Source organism: Apteryx mantelli, chromosome 3, assembly GCF_036417845.1.
Source record: "Apteryx mantelli isolate bAptMan1 chromosome 3, bAptMan1.hap1, whole genome shotgun sequence".
NCBI lineage: Eukaryota > Metazoa > Chordata > Aves > Apterygiformes > Apterygidae > Apteryx > Apteryx mantelli.
Window position 1 is genome coordinate 73,338,659 of NC_089980.1, and position 26,531 is coordinate 73,365,189.

Consider the following 26,531-nt stretch of genomic DNA (forward strand, 5'->3'; position numbering starts at 1 on the left):
TTCCGGGTTGGAAGTTTGGTGCGTTCAGAAAAGTGCCTGCCCCAGCGCGGGGTTCCCCAGGTGGGGTTGCTCTGGGCTTTTCTTTCTCCTCCTCCTCCCCCCCTTCTTTCCCTGGCTGCCTTCCCTTCTTTGTGGCTGTATCCAGGGCGCTTCAGCCCCCCTCCCACGCTTCCTCCTCCTTCTCTCCCCCCCCCCCCCATCTCCACTTCGGGGAGAGAAAGCCGGGCTCTTTCCTGCCTCCCGGCCGCCGGGAAGCGCCGCGCCGCCGCGGGCTCTCCCCGCGCCCGCCGAGCGGCGGTGCTGCCGCCGCGGCCGCCCCGCTCCCGGCTCCGGCTCCGGCCCGGGCCGCACCCGCACATGGGCGCCGCGCGGGGCTCCCCCTGCGCCCAGGCGGCGGCGGCGGCTCCCCCCCGGCCCCGGCGAGCTTAGCGCCCGTCTTGATTCATTTGTTGTTGTTCTCCCTCTCTCTTTCTGAACTTTTGTCACCGCCGCCGCTTTGCGAATGAAGACTCTCTGCACCGGGGACGCCTAGCTTCCCCCCCCCCCCGCCTGCCTTGCCTTGCTTGCCTTGCCCTCCTTCCCCCGGCCGCGATGCCTTTCCCCCTGCGGACCCTGGAGCCGCTGAAGCTGTGCAGGTTGGAGGAGGCCGGCGGGGATGGCGCCGCGGGCGCGGAGCGGGGCGGCCCGGCGCAGGGGGACAAAGCCGCTGCGGCGGAGGGGGGCGGCGGGCGCCGCCGCGGCGCGGTGCCGCTCTTCAGCGCGCTGGAGCAGGTCAGCTCGTACGCCCTGGTGTCGCTGCTCATGCAGCTCTCCGACCTCTCCCGCTGCGCCGGCGACATCTTCGGCGGGATCCTCAGCGAGGCGGACTCGCTGTGCCACCGCAACGCCCGGCTCCAGCGCCGCCTCGGCGCCCTGGAGGCGCTCCTCGCCCGCCTCGACCACCGCAAAGTCAAAATCCGTGAGTGGCTCCTGCACCCCCGCCCGGGCTCCCCGCGGCACGTGTCGGTGTGTGAGGGGGGCGGCGGGACCGCGGCGCACCGCGGGGGCGGCTCTCGGCGGCGCTCGCCCCGGCGCGGCGGGGCTCCGGCTGCGCTGTTCTTGCGCTGCCGCTGCCGGGCACCCAGCGATCCACCGGGGAGAGGGGGCTGCAGGGAGGGCCAGCGAGCTGACGCTAGGGCTGAGGGGAGCCGGTTGGCTTTCAGCACCTCCACCGCCAGGAGGTTTCGGCTGGGAGATAGCACACTAATCCCTAGGGGGAGGGGTGGGGCAGTTGTTTATATGTTTGTGCCAGGTTTATGCTAGATTTTGAATCAGCTGGGCTTCTGACAGTTCAGCCCACATGCCTGATTAGGTTTTTTTTTGTATGTACAGGGGAAAATCTTAGTAATAGAAACCTGGGTGTACTTTGCAGCTATTTCTGTATCCCTCAGTTCTCCTGCGCTGCTGCTCTTTCTTACAAGCCTCTGCTGTGTCCAGACTGATCCCAAGTTTGTAACTGTAACTTCATACAGAGCACAAACAGCTAGATCCAGATTTGGCCTTGGATACTTAACTAGCGGCAGTTTGGGGAAGTTTTTGTTAAGTTCCTTCTTGCAGTCTGTAAATCAGCCCTCAGAAGCGCCTAATTGTGGAAAGCTGTGCAGCTACACGGAGATATAGAACAAGTCTTTTCCAAGCTTTGTCCAACTTTGGAGGAAGGATCATGTAAAAATTGTATCTGCTACATGTAGTTTTATTTGTGTTTGTCTTGGCTCTCCCCAGAGTAAGTGAAAGATGGCTTTCAGCATCAGCTTAGCTTCCTTAGTGTTTGAAACATTCACAAATCTTAAGAATTGTGTTGCTACTTCTGTGGTAGCACTATATAGTGCAAGCCTATCCTAAACAGTATTGCTGCTCTAAGACCATTGATAGTTTTCTTCTAAGTGGAAGTAGAAAGCCTGCTTCACATTTGCTATACTTAAGAGCAAAATTGATTATGAAGGCCTTTCACAGATAGATCCAGTGAAAATGGATCCTGTACGGGTAACTTCTCCATTTTACTGCAGAATTATTCCTTATGGTATACTTCAGTGATTTTTTTCTTTTCTTTTTTTTTTCTTCCTCAAAGGAAGAAACTGTCATCACCTTTATTGAAAAGCTCCTTCTGTGGTTCATAAGTGTTAGGCTAATGTTTTGTGTTATCCCGTTTTTTTTTTTTTTCTGTTTGTAACACTGACAAACTGAAGTAACTTCTCTTCCTCACCAGAACAGGTATATCCTTTTTTTCCAATATAGTTATGTTAGTTTAAAGCCTGACTTGCACAGGCATGGGAATAGTAGAAATATTTGTGGTAGGGTGGTATGATGTCCTGATATACACTGATGTCTTGATGTAAAGCAGAATTTGTTTCTCTCTTTTAAAGAGGAAGCTCATTACCATACACTGATGCAACATATCTCAAGTGGAGATTGAAATGAGGCTAGCACTACACTCTGCAAACCCTGAAATTTTATGTATGTCAGACACTTGGTTGGACTGTATTCTCTCTTTGTCACCATTTGCCCCAAGTTATATATTTACTATTTAAAATTTTTTCATTATAACTCAGTTCTTTGAGCTAAGCCTGCTGTTTTTAATTTGATGGGTTTTGCTCTTGTCATTGCAATTCCCAAAACTGGACGCAGTTCTTGTGTTTGGCTTTCCCCATTTGATTTTAAATTCTTTGGTGATTAGCATCTCTGTTGTCAAATTTCATTTTGTTTTTTAGCAGTTGCATTGCTGCTGCTAATATTTAGTTTAATGTTTAAAAACAATCGTCTTTATTAAAGCCATTGAGTTCTAATGAATTGATGATATATTTCTGATCTTTTTTTAATTGTATGAAGGAGCCTTCTTGTAAAGCAAGATTATTTTACTTGGCTACCTGTCATAAAGAATTGATATTTAGGCTAACCATGTTGACACTAAGTTGCACCTTATGTCATGTCAATTCTCTTGTTACATGCTTTCTTCATATTGTAATCTGGCCAGTGAGATTGGGTGTGATGATCAGTTGTAGTTAACATCATGAACTCATCCATAATGGAAGCTGTCAAGGCTTGTCTGCAAGTTTAACCCTGTTGCTGGCATTGAAGGTAAATATGTGCAAAACAAAGAGAATGGTTTAATTATGCTGGCTTTGTTTTGGAACAGTGACAAGGGCTCCCCCCCCCCCCTTCCCATTTCTGAGATACAGAAGCTTCCTAGAGGAAACCATTGACTGGAGGGGACTCTGAGAGGAACAAGGATTGTAAACTATTTACATTTCTTTCTGATTTACCAGATTCCCATTGCTTGTAAACACTTTCTGGGGGAAAAATATTGCAAACTTGGGCATCTGTTGTGGTGCACAGGTCCTTCTTGAATGACATGGCACCTGATGAATTAAGTGTTTAGGTCTGGCTGTTGAGGGTATAGGACATTGTACACCTGCTTTTCAAACCATGGGTGATTTCTATGTGAAGAAATGGTTTCTGTGCACTTGGGGGGCCCAGACAGTAATTGCCTTTTGGAACTGAAGGTTCTAGGATGATTTTTGTGATTGCAGCATGATCTTACATGAGATGGACCAGAGGAGGACTGGCAAGCCTCTAATATGGGTCCCAGCCATTTTTTAGGAGGTAGCTGTGGACAGGCAGCTGATACATGAAACTATGCTTCATATATTCCTGGTGCTTGGAAAAGTATGTACTTTGAAAACGTGAGGTGTTTTGGTGTGAATTACCATTTTATTTCAAAATATAGTTTCTACATGGTGTCTTTCAGATACCTGGGGGTCTATTAAAGTTTGTTCATCACTGTACTAAGGTGCAAATGTGAAGGGGGAATGCAGACATTACAAAACTCTTTGCCTGCAATTAGTCATTCTTTACATGGTCATGAACTGTCTGGCCATGCAGTGTGTCCTTACATGTGTGCAGGACCCATATGCCCCTAGATGTTGCTATCATACATTTGTGCGTGTGTGTATATTATATATGATATAAATAAGAGTATTAGTAGTTAAATATATCTTGGAAGATTCCAGTTGTTTCTCTTCTGTTATATACTCTTTGTTATCATCTAGTGGATTGAATGTATTATTTAAAGTACATCCAGTCATTCCACCATGTACACAAGAACTTTCAGTTTTCACAAGCAGGTTAATAATGATCTGACTAAAATGACTTTACATGTTGCAATCCTTACAAGGGGGGATTTTTCTCCTTTATCAAGACTGGTTGGATTTCTGTAATGTCCTTCAACTGTGAGGCCTGCTTTCCTAGCGTGTTACACAAGCGTGCCTCACGTGCTCTGGTAGTTTACAGTTTCACGTGCGCTTCAGGATATTGAAGGTAGCCATCAGTTGTATGTGATCTTAGCAATCATTCCCAGCGCTCAGCAGTGATGGTGGGCTTCACTGGCATGGTTTGACTCTTGGTTTGGTTTGACTTAAGCTCCTTCTGTTTCTGGTGATAGAGTACCCACTGTTTATGTCCTCCAACTTAGAAACTTGCACCTGTTTTTTGGTTTGAATTTAAGGATATTTTAAGGCCCTTTGATAAAATGCTTTCTTAAGGCTTACTTGAGCTTTTCATGATGATCAGGGCGTTGTGCCATAAGAAGGGACATTAAAACATGAGGCATGTCCTTATGGGGCTGATGACTGGTTTATAACTCATGGTGGTGGGAGGCACTAATGGTTCAAGGTGATTTATAAAATTTAAGTACTGTATGTAGTACTTGTGAACTTAGTTTAACTGCAGTAGCCACTTCTAGAGAATTAATTAGATTCAGTAGATTTTTTAACACTCTTTCATCAGGTTTTCATTAAGCCTAGGTGCATTGCTGTGTTTTGTGTGGTGTGTTGTTATGTATTTCCAGCGCACAACTGCCGTAACATAGTTCACACTGTAGAACTTGCCTAACAGCTTTTCATTTCCTAGGCACTGTGCATCTGTATCTGTGACCTAGCATTAAGGGATGTCCTTTTCTTTGCTTTTAGCTCTTACACATCAGGGTGGGTGAGGCTAAATGCCTCTTTGAAGTGATCAGAGCTCATCAAAAGGTGTATGATGGCAGCAGAGCATCTTGCAGGGATTACAAGGCAGCTCTTGGAAATGCTGTGAGGCCCTGAACAGTCATTGTTTTTGTAGTGAGTAAAGGGAGTAAAAGTTCTTCCATTAATATTTCTCTTCCACAGTATTTGTGCAAAAACTAATATTACTGTTCTTTTCAGTGGATCCTAATGGTTTGACAGAGTGGAAGGCTGTCCCTGCTGTCTTCTATGCTATCGATTTTTGGTCTTTGTGAAGAGATGTTTGAGAAATGCTGGGAGGTGAACCTAATGACAATTTCTAATTCAGTTTCTCCAGTAGTAAGAAAGGGCTTGGTCTGTTGTACCTCCTACTATAACAAGAAACTGATCCTGGGGGAGGGAGGAAATGCTACCTCCTAATTATTGTTGTTGTTCAAAATCCTTCAGTGTTTGCTTTTAAAGGCACAGCATCATCATTTTATGTTCATGCAGAACATACGTATACATATGTATATATTTTTCCAAGTTCAAGCATGCTAATCAAAGCGAGCCTGGGGGATGGGGCGTATGGCTTTCTGTTTATCTGCATGATGTAAGGACAATCCAGTTTACACTTCATCTCCTGCTATTTTGTTTAGTAAGTATTTTCCACTCTTTGTGTGTGAGGCAGCGCTGGAGCACATTTCCTGCTTTAGCTGAACAGGAAGCTTTATTCAGCTTATTCCTAGGGAAACCCCTCCTCCATCCCTCACCACCAAAAGTGAACATTATTGAAGACAGTCTCAGCAGTGGGCAAGGGACAAACCAGCTGGCTCACTTTCTGGGCTTTCTCTAGCTTCTGGTGTAAGGAAAGATTGTTTGAGATATGTCATCTTGTAGTAACAAAAAGAAACCCTCTTTAAAAACAGAACAAAACAAAAAACCTCCACCAAGGCATGCAGTCTACGAAAAAATGAAAAATTCTGTTCTAACAGTATTTGGGAGCTACAGTCCAGCTATGGTACTTGCCAGCTGCTTCAGGTGACCACCTGCTATGGTACTTCTCTCCTCTCTGTTGCTGTGCAATCCAAAGATTCAGCAGCAAAGTTAAAACCATGTTAAACAGTTAATTGCTAAATTTCCCTAGGAAGAAAAAAAATAAATTTTCTCTTTTACCCTGTTTGTAATTATTCAGATTGCTGCTCAGGAGCAATATAACCCTTGTTTTATTTAGCTAGTGCAAGACTAATTATCTGTGGAAATTCAACCTGACCCAAAGGAGATTTCATTTGAAACGAGCAGGAAGAAAGCCTGAGTTAGAAAAAGATTTCCCATGGGCACAGTGGGCCAACTCACTGTCCTGCTGAATGGCAGTGCTCCAGTTGAATTCAGTTTGATGAGGATTTGGCTCACTGTTTTGAAAACAGTTGACACTCTTTGGCTCAAATTTAGAGCTGCTTTGTACATTGCTCAGAACCTATTATACAACACCTACGGACATTTATTTCCCTAGATCTTATGACTGGCTTGATCATTCAGGAAAACAGTGTTTAGGAGAGGTAGTTAATGAATTAAACATACTGTTTTTAGTTGTTTTTAATTAGGATCTATTTTGAACATTCTTAGATATTTTAGGATACAATAAAATGCCGTCAGAAGTTTCTCTTCCTATTAGTATTGGCACAGTCTCAGCTTGGTTCAGTGAGAGCTAGCAATCTTGGTCTTGCGGCCTTCTCTTCTAAGCTGCTAATATGAAGCTCCTGCAGAGGAGGCATTTTTGGGGTGAACCTATTAGCAAACATAAAACAACATACTGGAAGCCACTGAAATTCCTCAAAACCTCTGTCTTGGAGTTTAAACCAACCTCTAACTAGTGGAGATTGAAATAAGGTTTTCAAGGGGGACAGGGAGCAGATTACTCCACATGTGCATACTGATTCCTGCACCTTCCTCAGAAGCATTTGGCGCTGGCTGCCAGCGGCAGTGGGATGCTGCGACTTGCGTAGCCAGGGCCAGGTTCACCAGGGTAATGCTTGGGCTTTTCCACATCTCTGGGGGAATGAGGTGGAATCTCTGTTTCCTCCTTATCTCTTTCTTCCCTGCATATTTGAATAAATGATAGTATAATAAGGGCATGCGCTTTGGTTTGTGTTACCTGGAACAACCGCTGTAGTGTTGTGAATTGTGTAACAGGTAGCTAAAGTACTGTGATTTATTGAAGCTTGCTCTGTACTGTAGCAGGCTAGAGTGCTTAAAGCATTCAAATAAAGGATCTAGTTGTCCCAATAATCAGCCTTTATTTCCACCATGTCGCCTGGAGTATCTTTTTATACAAGTTTTGAGTGAGGTTACCCTCAGAGATCTGATAGTTGGGTCGCTGTGTGTGGGGTTTTTTTTGTGTGTGTGTGTGTTAGGTGATTATGGAGCCACCATGTATTTTTTACTGTGGGGAGAAAGTGTGGTGAGAGGTAGAAGTATGTTTATGCTTGATTTTTTTGAATTCCTGTATTTCCTAAACTGCTTTGACTGCCTCCTCTGAGGAGCTAATGTTAGTGCAATACAAATAGAAAAGGAAATTGAGAAATAGGGTGAATTAAAAAATGTACTTTGGAAGGCTTGGTAATTATGCAAAGTTCCTGCTTTTTTTGTAGTCCTAACTTAGTTATCAGAAGACAAGATCAAAGTTGTCCACCAAAACAGTTAACAAGATCAACTGAACATGGTAATTAAATGTTGTTCCTGGGTGTAGGTTTGATATGAAACCTGCTGATTGGATGACAGTTTCCTAAGAGACTGGATGACATGCCACGTAAAAAAGACTAGAAAAAATATCTCTGTACCTGTGGGTTAAGCATAGATTAATGTGGGTGGACTTTGCAAGTTGTTTGTGTTTATATAGTACGGTTTTAATTGGGCAGGGCTTCTTCTACCTTCAGGCTGTCTTGTTTTTTTTTTCTTTTTGTCGCCTGTGAATTATAGTGTTTTATGTTAGGTTGTATTTATTTATTTATTGGTCTCTTGTCCTTTGATCAGCATTGTACACATGAGATTTCACTACACTTTGAGAATTATGAAGAGTTGGAATATGAATGTTTAAGATCCTGCTTAATGTGGTTTAGCTTACGTCACTTTGAAATCCCAAAGCAGAATTGTTGTGCCTGCAAAGAGAGTCAGTGCAGAAGAATTATTTTGCCGTAACTCTTCTTGGTAATTTCCCCATGAGAGCCACTGGCTGTACACACTTTCTAAGTTAGGGTCTGATTTTTTTATTATTTTTTTTCCTCCTCCTCCTTTTCTTTAGTAGTTTGGGCTTCCCACCCCACGCGTACTGTACACTGTGGCCTGCCTCCTCTCCACTCCAAGTCCTTGTGCTTGCTCTGGCTGTGTAACAGTTCGTGCTGTCTGCTCTGCTCCTTACCGCCCGTATGATACCTGATAAAACTGGTCTTGCGCATCTCTCCTTCCTTATTTAAGTACAATACTGTGCATATCTGCTAGTTGGTAAAATTTGGGAGGGAGGAGGAGCAGCAAGTAGGATGAAGATTTACAGAGCGCCTTGCTTTCTCATGACAACTTTGCTTTCCTCTCGCCCCTTCGTTTCATATGCCCGAGCGTTAGCCCCAGTGTGAGGCCTTCCAGCTCGGGGCTGTGGCGCAGCAGGTAGCACTGCAGTTATACTCTTGATGCCATCTCAATTTGTCACTTGAATGAATAAAGCGGTCATTGTGCCAGTTTTCAAGCGTTTAAAAAATAAATGATCTGAAAGCTATATTCCAAAGAAGTTAATCTGTTCTAAAGTCTGAGTCTCCGCTCTCTGCAGCGAGCTTCGGGGCTTGGCAATTTACTATAGTACAGAGCCTGCAAAGATCTTGGTAATAACAAATAGATTTTGTTCATCTGTTGTTGCTTCTTCTCCTTTCAGGCTGCCACAAAAGTTGGTAACACCAAGAGCAAAAACATTTGCACTGGTTACAGTGATAGAAGTGAGAGTATCCAAGTATTACATGAAGTGTAAAACTCAAAGGAATTCATTTTAATTTAAATCTGTGACTCGGGTTTATAACTTTTGAACTTAAAGCACATTTAAACATTTTAGTAGGTTCAGTTTTCCTATTCTACATGTCAGCAGCAAGTCTATTTTAATCTGAAATTTACTGTCTTGAGAACTGGTAGATCTGTTAAGTTAGTTGATCGGATATGCATATCTTTCCTTTTACTGTAGGTAGGCTTGGACTAACTGGAGTCTAACTAAGCAAATTATGATTCAGCTAAGAGTTTAGGTTTTTTAATTGACTTAGATCCTACTTTTTAGAGATTATGACTATCATAGATGTCCCTGAAGTAAATTGGAACTATAGATGCTTACTGAATATGAAGAATTGAGCCACTGTATTTTTGTACTAGCAATAAATATTTACTTACTAACTTAAATCATAATTGAAAAACTATGAAGGGGAGATTCCAAGCATATATAGAAATAGTGACAGTGTGATTTTTTTTTTTCCTTTCTTTTTTTCACCTGGTTGAATTGTCAAGTAGAAAATGAAAACAAGTGACTTCTCCAGAATATTCTGAATGGTAATATGTTGTACTTGAACTCTCTTTTTTCTCCTTAGTGCTCCCACTTTTTTTTTTCCTTTTTATAATCAAACTGCTGGCTAAAGAAGAGCTCTCATCAACTTCTAAGTTGTGGGATAAGTATTGCTACTCACTGGTTTAAATATATTACTCTAGGCTTAGTTGTTCTTACATTGGTAAGCTTTCTCAACAGTTTCTTTGAAAAAGAGAGCAAGCTCAGTCTTTCTCCTGGCAATCTGACATCTGTCTTCTGTTTTCTCCTTTGGGTAGTTTTGGCTTTTGGCAACAGATGGAGTTCACTTATAGGAAGCTCAGCAGGACTTGAGAGAACTGCTTTGTAGGTTATGTCTGGTGGCACCTTTTGTTCCCGTTGTATAGGAGGAAGGAGCTCCCAAGTGAATGGTGTTGGCTTTCCCTTCCTGTTCAATATATAGATGAATTTGCTTGAATGCCTTGAAAAACCAAGTGATGTTTGGCTAATGGAATATCTTTAGATGTTAAAAATAAAACCTCAGAATATTGTTAGCCGTGTGCTCCTTAGAGATGCTTAAAATATTTTGAATTAGAAAAGAGAAGCCAACTACCAGGAAACAGGAACAACCTCTTACAAAATTTATGTAAAATATATTCCCTTTTTTTGTTAGCTGTGGTACTTGATTTTTAATGCAGAAGGAGTACAGGAACAGCAAAGTTTGATTATACAGCAAGATTTCCCCCCCCCCCCCCCAACTTGTTCTGGACATGTTGCAAAGAAAATACTTTTTTCTCAAGTTCCCATCCATCTTCCAATGTTTTCTTCTGCCAAAATATGTATTTCATACCAAAAATGTTTCTTTACAGAAGTCTAAGAATCCAATAATTTCTGGAAATAAGTATAAACTGTAAGATTGAAATATATAGTTAATATGTACATTAACATGTACTTCATTACATTATTGTTATAGTCACTTTTGTACTATTTTGATTTGTAATGCTGGAAAGGTAGAAGCCCTGTTTTGTGAAGTAGGAAAAAACATAGACTATCTAGAAATTTCAACATTTTAAATACAAGAAGAGATTTAACAAGTTTCTTCTACATTTGGTATGAGGAAGAAAGACAATTAAAGTATGGTAATGTTCATAACATGCCTTGGTGGGTTAGTTCAGACATAGCTTTCTTAAATCTTGTTCTTTACATTAAATCATTTCCTCATTCTTTCTAATAAAATTATAGTAGTTAGCTACTGTATGCTTCCTCCTGCTAGATTTTTTTCATAGCATGTGCATATAAAATCAAGAGTATTAATATGTAAACATAATATTTATCATGAAAAGGATGTTTACAAGGCTGAATGTACACTGTAGGGGAACAGATAGGGTGGGAAATAGAAGAGTGATACAATAGAAGGGTTTTGTGAAAGTTGTGTTCAGGAGTCTGATGAAAGGTGAGATAGATGAAACTGGTATAGCAACTGATCTTCAGAGGGCCAACACCCTTCCCTGTATCTCTGGGTTTTAACCTCGCAACAGGGAGTGTGTGCAGCCCTGTTGGGCAGGCTGCGACAGCGTGATCCCCGCTGGGAGCAGTCCTGGGGTCCTCTGACCCCGTCAGACTGCAGCTGCACCTGGTCTGGCTTGCGCAATGCGGACTGAAAGTGGCCCTGCCACTGTACTGGCCAAAATCCCGGGCAGCATTGTATCGGATTTGCTTAGAGCACTGGCCAGCCTTGTCCTGAGGAGGAGGAAAGCAGTGATCTTAACAATAGTTTGAATATAAATAGATTATTATAATCGATTTCATAATTATAGTCATAGTTATATAATAATTAGAATACATAATATGCAGTATTATCGTACTCTATAATCATAAACCTTGCGTTCAGGAAAGGTAGTAAAGCTGGAGAAAATGAGGTGAATGTGAGCCTGCCTTCTCATGGTATTCAGCAGTAGGACAAGGCTGCAGTTTAGCAAGAAGTCCAGGACACGGGCAGAAGGGAGGCTGCACTTGCTTATGCTGAAGGAAGCAGTAACTGCAGTGTTGGCCTGCCTATGATCACAGGTTTCCTTAAAACATGAGAAAGCATTTATTTAGTACAGCCACAGTACAAATTTAACCGAGCAATACGGCTCTGTTTGTAGGAGAGTCTAGTTTTAACACGCTCAAGACAAGCAAGAAGATGGCAGTTAAGTTTGGTTTGAAGAAATTTGTGTTGAATAAACCAAAGTTTCACAATAGTTATGGGCCTTCTTGAGGTCTACAGGAAGAGCAGGTAATTAGAAATCCACTGAGTGTTTTGCTGAGGGGAAGAATACCACAAAAACATAGAGCTCTTGGTGCTTTTTAGCTGTCATATTACAAAAGCCTCTGTTTCTTCCATATCTATTACAGAGACATTGTGTCTACTTGATGGTAATGGAGACTGAAACCATCTGTAATGCTTATTATTTTGCATGCTCCCACGCATTGCTGAGTTTGGCTTGCATTTTGTAGTTTGTGATGACCCCTCTGAGAAGCGTGGTGTACAGTATGGGAGGGAGTGCTTTTAGTGACATGTTGTTCTGACCCTGTTGTTCTAACAGAGATGTTTTCCTCTCCCTTCCCTTTTTTCCCAATGCCCAAAATATGGTAACTTTTTCCTTACTAATCATTTTGTTACTGTTAATAACCTTACTGACAAATTCTGAAACTTGCTGCAGTCAGAAAAGAGCTACAGCTGGCAAACAATAGGACGAAGGGTATGTAATCTGGCTTTGTGTGTGCAAACAATGTACTGCAGCTTAACACATCAAATATTTAAATGATTTAGATTCATTGAGTGGTACAACTGGTAGAAGGATGAATTAGCTTGTGATAGATGGAAGCTTGTCTTCATTTGAACTTATGCCAATTTCTCATATTTTGTGCTCAGGAGTATTTGTCACTAGCTGTGTCTATAAATATACATTTTTTTAAATTTATATTACTATGCATGGCTTATAAAAATAAAATATAAACTTAATTCTAAAGAAAAATGAAAGCATGGATATATTTCTAGTGAAAGTTTGAGCTTACCAGGGCAACTTGCAGAGTATCTGAACATTTAACAGAAATACCAAATCGCAAAAATGACTGACTGAGTAAGGGTAGATCCCACCAAATAGTTGGTTTGGCTAGGAAGCTTTGTAGGTACACCCAGAACTGACCAGAGTCTGTCTAACCACTCAACCTGAGAGTCCTGCATTATCTCAGTTAATGTTAGAGCAGTCTCTGTTTACTAGGTTTTATTAAACACGCTTGAACCATATGCCATTTGCTGTAGTGCTGTTTTTTTTTCCAGTGGCCACTCTTAAAACTGTGACTGTGTGAGTTTTGATGGAATAAAAATTTCCAAGGAAAAGTTCTTGAGGCTGCTTGACAGAGATCGTGTATTGAGAGCTCTGCAACTGAAAGGGTAGACCCTCTCAAGTGTTTTCATGGTCATGGAAATCACAGGGTCACTTAGGTGGGAAGGGGCCTCTGGAGATCATCTAGTCCAACCGCCTTGCTCACAGCAGGGTCACCTAGAGCAGGTTGCTCAGTGCCAGGTCCAGTTGGGTTTTGAATATCTCCAAGGAAGGAGACTCCACAGCCCTTCTGGAAAGCCTGCTCCAGTGTTTTACCACCTTTGCAGCAAAAATGGTTTATCTGATGTTTAAATAGAATTTCATGTATTTATGTGCTTATGCCCATTCTGTCTTGTCCTGGCACTGGATGCCACTAAGAAGAGTCTGGCTCTGACTTCTTTAGTCCCCCCATCATTCATACACATTGCTAAGATCCCCACTGAGCCTTCTCTCCTCCAGGCTAAACAGTCCCAGCTCTCTCAGCCTCTCCTTGTATGTCAGATTCTCCAATCTCATAATCATCTCTGTGGCCCTTTGCTGGACTTGCTCCAGTATGCCCATGTCTTTCTCATACTGGAAACCCAGAACTGGACTTATCAGTAGATAAGTCAAAGCATTATAAGCAGGAATGCTGATGTGCTCTCCCTTACTGGAAGGTTGTCCAAGAGGGATGCTAATTGCTTGGTACTGCACCCAAGATGGACAACCTGACCAGGAGAGCTGGGGTACTCTGTAGCCTTGGGTAAATGTTTTAGCACATTTATCTGAAAAAGGATAGATAAAGGAGGGTATTGGTTATCCAGGTAACAAAGTTGGCAACCAAAGATCACATAATTATTTACTTGAGGGCATCTGATCTTGAAAGATTTCTTTAGAAGAACTTTAATGGTCTCAACAAAAATATTTACTACTTCTGTCGGAAGACAATGCACTAAACTGATGATATCAGAAAGAGCGAAAGTGGAGACTATTTCCAGGATCTTACCTAAGAGATATTTCTGACAGTATCTCTAACAGGATGAAAAATATGCAGCATTTACAGGAAGAGTCCTGAACAACCCTTCTGAATGCTTAAGAATTTCAACACCAGCTTCCTTTTCAAAATTCTGACGAAGATTCTTGGCTAGTTTTTTGGAAACTGTCTAGGATCTAGGTTACGTTAATACAGTACCTTTTTTTTTTGCTAGTCTCTGGGAGCTTTATTAAGCAAGTTAGAAGAAGGATACCACATAGTTCTGTTCTTCATCTTGCTTGGGACAAGCAAGTGAACTCCAGTGAGAAATATGGGAAACATTTTTTTGTCATCCACAGCAGCATTTTGTCTGATAAAGTAGACCCTCGGTATCCTGACTTGCTGCTAATTAACACATTTCCCTATGCTTTCCCTAAGTAACTGTCCTTTTAGGCTAAATTAATTGGCAGCACTTTTTATACCTGATGGTGCTTTAAATGAAACCTATGATTTAAGGGCTAAATAAAAGCTATTGGAGAAAAATCACTTGTTTAAAAATGTTTTTGTTAGACTCCAGGATTATCTGGTATTTTTACACTATTGCTTACACACATGGATGGCAAACTATTATTATACATTTCTTTCCAAGGAAAGTTCATAAACTCTAGTTAAAGCATTCAAATTCACATGGAGAAAGCCAAACTGGCATTTGATAGAACCATATTTAAAGTTCTCAGAGGGGACTCTGTCCCCACATGGAAGATGTTATATGTACATTCTTGGGATAATGCCTTAAAAAGTTTAGAGATGTGAGTTCAAAAGACTACCAGATCATCCTAAAATTAAGAGATTTAAATCCTAGCTAACAGTTTTGTGTCAGAGTTCTCTTCTCTTGCAGGCTCTTTCTATTGCATATGTAAATTGCCTTGGTCACAGTACCTCTGGGAAATCTGCATTGGATAACCTCATAATTTAAGGTATTTGGCACCTCTGTTGCTTTCTGCTGTGGAACCTTGCAAGAACAGGGTTCATTGAAAAGTCTGGCCTTTAATGCATGAGCATAATGAATCTTTTTTTTTTCCTGTTGCATATCTAAGGAGAATAGTTACAGCCTGTGGAATACATCCCATTTTCTCTGCCACTATGAAACCCTTGCTTTTATGTTCATTATAGCTATTTTTTTTTCTTCTTCATTAAGGCCACCCACATCTGACCCAGGATTTCTCAAAGCCAAAGGCTAATAGACATGTGTTCCTTTTTTTCTTTCTTTCTTTCTTCTTTTTTTTTTTTGCCATAGAGGAGAAAGTTTTTTAAAGCAGTTAGTTTTCCCTGTGGTGTTTGCAGTCAAACATTTTGTCACTAGATAAGTACAGATGGAAACAACTAATTGACTTTAATTGTCCAAACTGTAAGAAAACCAGAGTATTCTATCCTAAGTGCATACATTCTGATTTTGTTTTTGTAATTTCTATCTTTGGTAGCGTAGTTCAAAAACTTAGTCTGCAGTCATTTTAAAGTTGATTATATTCCTTTATATACATTTTTATATAAAGAGACTCTGTGGCACAAATCTCTTTTTGAGAGTTTCTTGTTTGCGTTTAAGGTCAAGAAGACAAGGAGGGGTGAAAGTCTGGGTTGACTTACGATTTGCGTTTTCCAACATCAGTTTTGACCTTGAGTTGCTAAGCATGAACTTGAAACAAAAGAGCTTTATAGAAGTGGTTGATGGATGGGTTGTAATATTGAAGTTCCCCACCCCCATGCCCACATCCTGAGGGGTCAGTCCCTAGTTAGGTTTAAGCACTGTCTTCCTAGAAGAGCATGGCTACTTCTGAAGGAGTTAAAAATGCTGAGGTTGGCACTTCAGGAATGTGTTTATACTAGAGAGGAGGTGAGAGAGAGAAGAAAATTGTGTGGGTAAGGTTTTCATGTTTGTTTGGTTTTGGCGGGGGTGGGGGGGAGGCAGGAGGTGTTATTCTCGCCCAATGTTTCCTAATTAGGTGGTTGTTTTAGATTGCTGTTTTGCAAATATGTTGCATAGAAAATGATACCATATTCCTTCTACCTTCTCTTCACATAAAGCAGTACTTTCTTATTATATTGTAGTCATATATTTAAATGTAAAACAGGCCCAGTTTTAAGAAAGTTTACTGTCCCCCTTAAACCTTTTTGTGTGTGTGGATCATGTTGTGTTATTTTAATCACTCTTTTGTAAATGCATTTTGAACCCTGTCTCCCTCCACCTTTTCTCCTTTTATTTCAGTGGCTCTAACTCTCAGATGTTTGTCTTTGGCAAAACTGGCAGTCAGATCGCTCAGTTTACCCCTCACCCTTCTTCACTGAAATGCTATAAAAAGAGAGAGGGTGTGTTTGAGGAGGAGAGGGAATGATCTGCAGGGGAAGAAGCAGCCTGAGTAGTGGTGTATCCAATGCTTTGGAAGCCAAATTTTGGACTACTGAGCTTTGAAAACAGTTCCTCCTAACTAAGGATTGCTCTTGTGTTTTTAATCAAGCTTTATTAATATTCTGCAAGAGGTCCCTAATTACACCTGTCTCAGCAGTGGGAAAGGTGTAAGAGCAGGACTGCTGTATAACCGTGGTGGGATGAGCACTGGTGCGTCGGGACCCCCGGCTGGCCATGTGGGCCCCTGGGCTTCTGCCGGAGGTCTTGTGTGTCCGGAGATCAGACAGCAGGGAATCGCAGCGACCTGTGCTGTCATATCCAGTTGATGTTGTCTTTGCATTTAATTTTTTTTTTTTCCCTATGAGTGGAAAAAGGAGAGTGGTTAGATGAACAGAAGGCATTGGTGGAAAAGGATGGATTGAAAAGAAACAAAATTAGTATGTGAGACAGCCGTCAGTCCCACTGAACTAATGCAGTTTTGTCCTCTACAGCCATCGTGCAGCCAAGTTAGAATCTCATTGTGTAATAGGTCTTGCCATTGCCAATGTGGGTTTTTTGTATGTGAAACAACAACAAAAAAAAACAGATGAAGGGGAGGGGTAAAAGTGTCATTTGTTTTGCTGAAGGGAATTACAGAAAAAAATAAACATGAAAAATCAACAAAAGTTAAAATGTGGTGGATGAAATCCTATGAGTACTGCTAACACTTAGAGTGAGAGCTCGCAGTTGCCAGAAACCCGACAAAATCTCTAATAATGATCAGCACTCTTGTATAGTAAGCTTGCAGGATCTCTCCTTTAATATACTGATTTAAGGCTTACCTGAAAGCTAGACCTTCTTTCTTTTGAACCTTAAAGAGACAAATATAGAGTTTGGAAACTGGAAATACTCTTTTACTGAATTAGTGGATGCAAAAGAGTGGACTGATAATTTAATGCACAGAGAACTAAGAAACCTTTATATGAAAATATCTCCCTCTCCCTTAGAAAAAAAAAATCTCAAATGGAAGAGTGATGGCCCTTCTTTGGCTTCTGATGTTTCTCATGCTGAGCCATGGTATAGATCAGTATGTGGATATCATGATGTAGGTAGATATCTAAATATGTATCCAAATGCAGCTACAGCTAAAAGAACTTCTCATGGATAGATGTCAAAAGGACTTTGTAAGATGGCAGAATGTCCATTCTGCCAATGTACAGTTCAGAGAATGGAGATTCAGAAAAATCAAGTGACGTGTTCCAGTGAGTCAGTACCAGAGCATGCCTCTCTCTCCTGGGGAGGTGGGCTAGCCCATTAGATTAAGCGCCTCTCCAGATTGCAGACTGCACACACTTCATCTGAATCGAATTGGATTTCCTTCTTTTGAACTTTACTTCTGTAATTACTTCAGCATAATAGATTGATCATTTTGGCCTTAATGAATAGGACATCTGTTGTCAAACCTATCCATTGGGTCTTGGGGAATGGGGATAGGAATGTCTAGAATTTCACAGATTCTGGGTGATTGTGATGATTAAGACAACTTTAATGGTAAAGGAAAATAATGTAATGATTCGTTGCAGCATCCCATAGATTATAGTTATAAGGCATTGTTCTTCATCCCAGCATTATATGAAATCAGTATTTTTGTTATCATTATAACATTTCATTTTGATGCCTTGAAGGAGTTCACCACGTAAGTAACTTTTCTAGTGAGAAGTAGTGGAATGGTGCTAAACCTTCTCTTGGATTACCTGCTCATCTGCTTTGCTATGCTGTGCCCAGAGACACTCTCGCTAATACTGTGATTAATGCTAAACTCCTTCAAATCCAGCTTGCTCTCACAATCTTCTCAGTAGTCTGTGGATTAGTTCCCATGCTGAAATCTTTCCTTTTGCTTTAACAATCCTTAAAAGCCTTCCTCAAAAACCCTCACTTTGATTAATTCTAACGACCCCTTACAAACAAATCAAAGTTCGTTTTTACCACAGAAATTGGTTAAGGATTGTAATGTACACACACATACCAAAGTTAATTCATGAGGTATGTCTGAGGATTTCTGTTGAGAGAAAGGGTAAGATGCTTTTTTGACTTTAGTTAAGTAAATTGCATGAAAACGTGTATGTGATATTCCCTATGATTAATAGCTCTCAAATACCTATCCCAGCTGATCTGTGTAATATGAATCTCTGAAGAATTCCCAATAAAAAAGTGTGTGAATGGTAGATGTAAATGTCTGTAGTGGCTTTTGAAATTTTATATCTGGAAAGTGCTAATGGGAAAAATATCTTACATAGTTCCTAAGATAAAGACAGAGTCTAGAATTTTTTAAGGCCTTGGGTTTAACTCCCACTGATTTAAAAATTTAAGGCCTTGCTATAAATTGTTTCTCATGCTTCTGGCAGAACATAAGTTAAAGTTATTGGAAGAAAATACATTAAGGCTGAATAGTAAAAAATACCAAAATGAAAGGTGTGCACATATTTCTAACTGCTGCATGTGAAAATGTGCTACAATACATTTCAGATTATATGATATGATGCTATTTTTGAGTACCCTGATATAGATTTTTCTTTTTACTGTAGTAGGATGATAATGATCTTTTCCTGATTACATGTAGTCCTAAATTTTGCAGAGTGCTTTAGTTGGGTTGCTTGCAACCCAAAAATGGGAAATGATCACTGACTGAAAAAGTCTTTAGAATAGTATCTCTAAACTGAACGTGTAGAAATTTCTAGTATGTTTAGAAAATTCAAATGAAATTTCAAGGTTCATGATACCTCTACTAAGAACAAAGTCCTGAACATCACAGAAAAAGTTAGGATTTTTCTTTGTCTTCAGCTGGAAACAGAGGTTGCAAGTTCACAGTGTTTCTTAGGTGGCTGGAGGAATGAACTGGTTACTTTTTGTGCTGGGGCATCGAGACTGGTATTTTGACTTGGAAGACATTGCTTTGTGTGCCTGTTGTATGTATGAGATGAGCAGAATGAGCAGTTCCAGTAGTTAGGTATGAAGGAAATAAAGTAAAACATCTGTTGTGGTGAAGGAAAACATACCTGAACACATACAAGTGTGAGATCTCTAATCCAGATAGGCAAGATAAGCACAGGCTGTATGCCTGTGTTGTTCACGCTCATTATTACCTGCAAAAAAGCTTTTAATGATGAGGCTGTTGACAGTCTCAGATTATTCCATGTTACGTTCATTACCTTACGTTCATTACCGTAGTCTTGTTCCCTTGTGTTGGGCTCTCTGTTTGTCCATCACTTGTCAGTCCACTTCTTGAATGCTATAAGCCAGCTATGCTTTCTGGTCCATTTATATGGCAGTGGTGGCTTTCAGGTCATAACTGCCTGTGTCCAGCCGCAGTAGGAGAAATTGGGCCTTTGTAACGTTGTGCCAGTGGCAGTTCTGTACTAGATTACAGCAGTTCCCCTATCCCACCTCAAAAAAATGGCAATTCAGGCAGAATCAGCCAGTTGGCTACTGGTGGGACCACTCCAGCTTCAATTACTGACTGTTGTCTTCTCTGATCCTGGGAACTTGTTGGTGTGAAAAAAAACCCAGACCTAATTTGTTTGTGCTTAATGAGCTAGCATGACCAGTATTAAGTGAAAATGATTGATTTGCATGTATTATTTTGCCTATGGAACAAGTGAGTTTGCATAGTAGTACAAGATTTGCACTTGGTGTGAATATTACTGGCATATGAATTCTGTTATCGTAAAAGCTGTAACACAAACCTTGACTACTGGGATGCTGTAGTAATGGAGCTTGTATAGGTCTTAAAAGTATAGAAGACAATTTTTGTTAATGCGAGAATGTAGTGCAGTATTTTTTAGGATTCCCACCCCAGCTGTCCATCCTGCAAGGGATTGCTGTCCTTTCTGTTGCTGGGGAAAATGGGTGTTTTGACTGGTGACCAGAAGCTACTTGTAGTAGTGTTTTACTTGGTCTATGCTTGCTCTATATCAGAACCTGTTGATTAAATATACAGAAGAGTAATTGGAAGCGAGGAGGAAAATTCACAAAAGTTGAAACTATGAAGTAGTAGTGGTTCCACCAGTCTAGAGCTCTGTCTGAGACAGGACTTTAAAAGAGATGTGGACTTCAGTCTGTGACTTGATTTCCAAAAGGGGAAGCAAATGTCATACAGAACTAAGGTTTATAAAGCTCTGAAACTTGCACGTGATTTTTATGCAGATAAGAGAGACTTTAGTCCACACTTGCATTCATTAATCTCCATGTAGTTTTATATAGGTAGAAAGTAAATAATTAAAAAAATCCATCACTCACTTTTCACTGTTCTGTCTTGCTCTGTGTGTGTGCCCTAAAAAGGAGAAATGACCCAGAGGAACCGCTATCATGACTCTAGAGGAGGATAGGTAAAATCACTGGCTGGAGTGGAGGCAGCTCAGGACATGTGTAGGGCATCTGGCAGCTCCTAGCAAGCAAGTGGGTTGAATGATTTGAGCAAGCGTGGCCAGATGCTGCCATTTGGGGCTGTTACCAGTCCATATGAGTTAGAACAGCCCCTGGTTACAGTGGCATTTGAGAGAAAAGCATCAAATAGGAACCAGCTCTGGTACTTTCTTGGACAGTGGTCAATCTCTTTATGGCCACTTGGTGTTGGCAGTACCTTTTTCCCCTGCTCTTCAAAGCCAGTGGCAACATTTTGAAAAAGTATCCTGTTCCAAAATAAATGTCCACATGCAGATACGCTGAGAGTTAACATGAAGTGTGAAATGAAAGCAGATTTAGTTATTTTGGTGTGAGTTGGTACATAGTTCAACTTTCAATAACCATTCCCAAAGGATATAATAAATACTGAAGTGTTTAAATATAAGATATTATATTTTCTTTAATAAGTGTCTTTGAATAAAGTGTCCTGAACTATTGTTAACTCTGTGGAGTGCGGTTAATGGTATGAGTGTGTGTTCTTTTTTTCTTTTTTTTTTTCTGCTTAAGGGTTGATTGACCATTGTTATAAAATTCCTGTATGGCTACAAATGCATTAATCTAAAAAAATATATTTTTTTTGAGATACCTTAGATAGTCATTTATTGTTCTAAGATCATATCTCTAGTGGTATTGTTTTGGGGATGTATTTTTTTTTAATAAGTTTCCCCTGCCTCTCTCACAGTCCTTAAAATAAAGCACGATACTGTCTCCTTGTCCCTGTCTCCCTAAAAGAAAATACTTCAAAACACTATTTTTAGCTCAAAAGTAATTTGGAAACTACAAGTTGAGTTTTACTAACCTCCTTCCCAGCGCCCTGTTACCTAGGGGCATGTGTGGCCTCATCTCCTTTGGTAGGTAAACACCTGAAAAGCCTGAATAGTCCTGGTTTGTTTTATCTCAACACCATATCCCACTTAACAGGTGCCACTTTATACTGTTTTGCTGTGGGGGACGAGGGTGGACGCTGGCCTGCTCGCGCCCTTTTCTCACTCCCTGATGAGCAGCAAACAGCTCATCTAACTGTAGCTGGAAACAACTGTTGAACTTTCATCTGTTAATTACCCATTCATCGAGGCCTGTACTGCCATAGCATCTGTTAGTCATTATACCTTGTTTAAAAATAAGCCAGCAGGAAAAATATGCTAGGGAGAAAAACAGTGAGGCACTGGTTTAGCGTGCAGAACTGATAACAAATGCTGAATTTCTGGTTTCTTTGTTGCCATGGAACCCTTGCACGTTCATACAAATCATTTTAACTTCTTTCATCACCTGTTAAATAGAGTTTGTGCCTGCTGCTCACAGGTGCTTTGATTATTTTAGTTTATGTATTTATCGATGGAAAGCTCTGAAAATTGTTTTGCTTTTTTCTTTTTCCTCTGCCTGTGATGCCCTATTTCTCTTCAGGTTTTTCTTTTCTTCTCTTCCCTGCCCCCAAGACATGGTTATCTTGCTTTTTTTCTGGATGGCTTTTCACTTTGCTTTCTAAAGTTTAGTAGCATAGAGAATACGGAGATGGTCCAGCAAAGCAGAAGTTGCAGCCTGCACTGGGAAACCCTGGCAGGTAGCTCTAGGAAAGCCTGAGAGAAGTGTTACTGCAGTGGTGTCTGCGGCTTCTGCAAAGCTGCATACAAAGATCTAACAAAATAATAATACGATTGAGTTGGGATTTTTAGAACAACAAACAGATTTTGTGCTGTGATTGTGAGAGGGTTTTGTGTTGTAACCACATCGCTTATTGTTTTGACCTAACATAAAATGGATATGTTAGCTGCTTGTTCCCAGGCAGAATAATTATTTCACACCCTAATTTATGGAACAGGTCCTCCTTGTTGGATATGATGCAAGAGTGAAAGAGCCAGCTGAGGTATGTGTGCTTAGCTGTTGGAATGGTGCGCTGCATAAAACTACAAGGCACTTTAATCTAAGATGATTTTTACTTCTAGCTGGCTTCCGTGTTGTTTCAGTAAGTTTTATGCAGTGGAGTCTCTAATTTATGCCCTTGGTATGACCTGTCCAGTCATACCTTACCGGTCACACCTCACCAGAAGAGCTTGATGCAGTCTGTATGGGGAAAGTAGTAGGTATAATGCAGCATTAAAATATTTCAGAGCTTTTCCAAATATATTCTGACCCCCAAGAAAAGGGAGAGAAATGTGCATGCCCCCTTTGATGGTGGCAGCAAGCTGTCAGGTGAGTTCAGCCTGCCACACAGAAATTTGCCAACGGGTGACACCTGATGTGGTATAACTGCGGGTTGCTGCCACCCACTGTGGTTCTCTCTCTCTTCCTGCAGGCTCCCTGGATCAGATCTAGCAAAGATGCAGGAGGATGCGATGTCCGCTCAGCCTCCTGATCCAAGGGGAACCTTTGTGGCCGGAGTGGCAACTCAGTGTTTTACTAGACTAGCAGTAATATGTGTGCTGGGGGCATGATGGTGCATTCATTCCAGCAGTGCCCGCCTGAACAACTTCTGCCTTCTCTCCAGTGTGCTCGTTCCACACCAAAGTGAGCAGAGAGTTGATCCAAGTTGAGAAAACTATAGAGAAGAACCTGGTAGGAGCTTTTTAGCTGGCATCGCTTACTGTGAAAACATACATGTATAACCATGTCCTTGGGAGGGTGCTAAGAGCCTGAGTCAGGACTTGCCATCCAGTAACTTACCTTACAAGCTAACCCTGAATGCAAAATACCTCCTCCTTGATTTCTTAATTCTTTAAGCACCAGCTACAGGTACCTCTTATTGAGTGGTTTCTTCACACTGAAGCCTGGCAAGGTGACAAGCTTCAGCCACTCGGCTAGTGTGAGAGAACATCACTTTCTGTCCCTCCTGCTGAAGCTAACATCATGGGACTAAACAGGGAGAAATTAGGAAGGAAGCCTCCTAGGCTTTGTAGCTTAGGGGTTAGGGCACTTGGCTGGTTTGCATTAATATGGGTTTTGACCTGCTCTCCAAGACTGTTTCTGCTTTAGTCCTATGACTTTTTCATGTCTTTTATTAATACCAGTAATACCAAATATTATTAATAAAAAGTCCTGTGTATCCAATTCTGGGTTCTGGATTCCAAGTCATGTATAAATCTAATTCCTTTACCTAGTTTAGCCAAGTGTTTCTGGCATGGCAAAATGGAAAACTTTGTTTCCTGCGTTTCTCTAGGGTATACTTCCTCTCTCGCTTGCTGTCTCTCGTCTTTGTCAGTATGGGCTGCAGTTTTCACTTAGCTGAAATTCCTGTTTCTCTTGCATACCTTGAGTATTCATCAGTTTCACCTATTGAAATTGGTGCCAGACCTGTATGGCTTGATCTACTGCTGTAATTAAATGCAAATTAAACCAGTTTTGCTCAACGTTAGTCTGCGTTATAACTCAATAATTAAAAGTGTCTAATGATTTGAAAAATCTGAGTCACTGAACTTCTCAGCCTGATACAACAGACTGTGACTTACGTTGCAGTAGCAGAAAACAGCTGTTTTGGAGTTCAGAGCCCAGCAGCATATATGCTTCTTGGATACTAAATATATAGACAAGAGGATATTTCCTCATCCTGTTTGAGTGTACTTTCATAGGAATCAAAAAGTTTTTTTTGTTGTTTTTAGAAGATTATTCTAATAGTGTATTTCATTGGGCTAACGTCTGAACAGACTTCAGTCTATACATGTGTTTTTTGTTTTTTTAATCTGTTTTGTTTTGCTAGAAATACGGGGCTTTTACAATGTTCATAATCCTACTTCCCTAGTGTTTGGATGAGAGGACTGCTTTCTCCTTTGGCTGTGCCTTGTGTTTGTTTTGTTTGTTTGTTTGTTTTACATTCATTGGTTTCTCATCTCCTTTTGCACTAAGATCAAGTTTCCTCTTCCTGCTTGATTTTTTTTTTCCTTTTCCCCTTACACATCTGTACCTTGTTTTCACTTGTTCTATACTTTTGCCTGTAGTATTGATGATCCTCAAAAAGCTCTCCTGTTCAGGAAACATTCTGGTTATAATAAGGTTGCCCCTTAAAATTAGCTGTGTTTTATATAAGGTGCACATGGTGCCTCATTTTGTAATCCCTCTGGGGTGGGGAAATTGTTACTGCTTAGCATGCTTTCCCTTTACTGTGTTTGTATGCATGGCTATGTATACAGTTTATCTCTGAACACTGTAGGATACATAATGGACATGCTGGTAAGAGCAGTTTTATTGTTTTTGATAGTGGGTAGTTACTGCCCAGTGTACAATTATTGCTCACTTTTTTTAGTGTATTTTTTTGAATGGTTCCACCTGTATGGACTTCTATTTATTTTTTTAATGCTGTCTTGAATGTTTTGGGAAACCGTCTTAAGATTGTACAAGCCAGTGATGCTCCAAAGGCTGTAGATCTGGGATGTTTTGGTTTGTGATCTCTTTTTTGGAACTTTGTCTCTCTTCATGAAAAAGGCATTTCTCAAAATTAGCCCCCAAACACTATCCAAACTCTGTATTGAGTTTTTCCTTTGTCTTGGGTGTTACTAATAGAAAACTTTGTTCTAAGAAAATGTTTAAAGTTTGTGGCTGTTTTTTTCCTTTTCCTTAATGCTTAGTTACAACTAACATTGATCCTGACTGCTCAGACTGCTACAGAGACATTTGTTTTTTTCCCCCATACAGACAATCCTACTTCTTAATATTGAGGTGAATTTAAAAACCTGGCAAAATTATTCAACTTTCTTAACAGGATCCTCTTTTATGAAATGTAAGGCTGAGTCTAACTGAACTTTAGTGATTTGAGTGTGGTACTCCATCAAAACTTCTGTTTTTGCACCTGAGCCGGGTTAAACCTACATCAAGACTGAATCTAGATCTAGTAATGCTGTGAATTTTCAGCTTGTCATGTGAATTAGCAGCTGCTAATGCAGTTGCTCTGTAAAGATCAGATGGTATTTTGTAGTAGATGATTGCAGAATGATTAATCTTAAGTGAAGAAACCTGAAGTGTGCTACTGTGAGTTAACTAGAAAACAAGCCCAGTATGTCTTTATCAACGCCATCTCATGTGCTTGGAAATCGTCATCAATAAACATAATTGAGTGAACTTTGCCCTTTGTGACATGCATTTGATGGTTACCCATGACCATTACTATAGTAAGAAGAGTAGTATAGGTTTCACAGTGATAGTAATATTTTTGTCTTTTAATGTACGAGTAGAGAGTTTTGCGTGTGCGAGTAGTGAACCAAAAAGCAAAGCAGTTTTGCTGCTTTACATTGCCTTCTGTGGTTGCGCTTTTGACCTTGTCTGTAGCTTTCTGGGTACACTGAGAGCAAAACTGATGGCGTTTTATAGGCAGAAAAGCAGCATGCCTTCAAAAGCTACGCTCGTACACGTTAAGATTGTGTGTACAGACAAAGTAGGCTGGTTGCTTGAACACTGAAGCACACTCCCAAGGCTTGGGCTCTAGTTCCAGCTCTACCATTAATCCTCCATAGAAAGAGGGATAAACTCTTCCTGTGTCCCTGTATTTACTAGGAGTTTTAATTCAAGTAAGCTAATAGGAAGCAGCAAACAATTCAAATGAAGAGTGCATTTCTTCAGTTCTTCCTGCTGAAAACAAGGCCTCTCTGCATTTTGTCTTTTAGCCTCTGAGGAGAGATTTCAAATGCTGAGGTCCTACAATCCATTAATTCCTCCTAACTCAGTGCTGTGACTTGTTTTTTTTTCTGATCTGCCTGAAAACTAAGCTAGGAAAAGGAGGATGTTGGTAAGTCTTCAGCTGGGGCAGTTGCCTGATGTGCCCTCTGCTGTGGCTGCCTGAGCGCTGGAGTGAGATCGTGGGGGAGGAGGGAATGGC

The 26,531-nt window shown here is 40.8% G+C and overlaps 1 protein-coding gene across 1 annotated transcript in view; it reads left to right on the forward strand.

The window, feature by feature from the left end:
- Positions 1 to 591: 591 nt before the first annotated feature.
- The window catches only part of NHSL1 (NHS like 1), a 200,258-nt gene continuing 174,318 nt past the window's right edge, over positions 592 to 26,531 (forward strand). The window contains exon 1 of the mRNA XM_067293664.1: positions 592 to 958. Within this exon, the coding sequence (XP_067149765.1) occupies positions 592 to 958 (367 nt within the window). The remainder of the gene's footprint in view (positions 959 to 26,531) is intronic.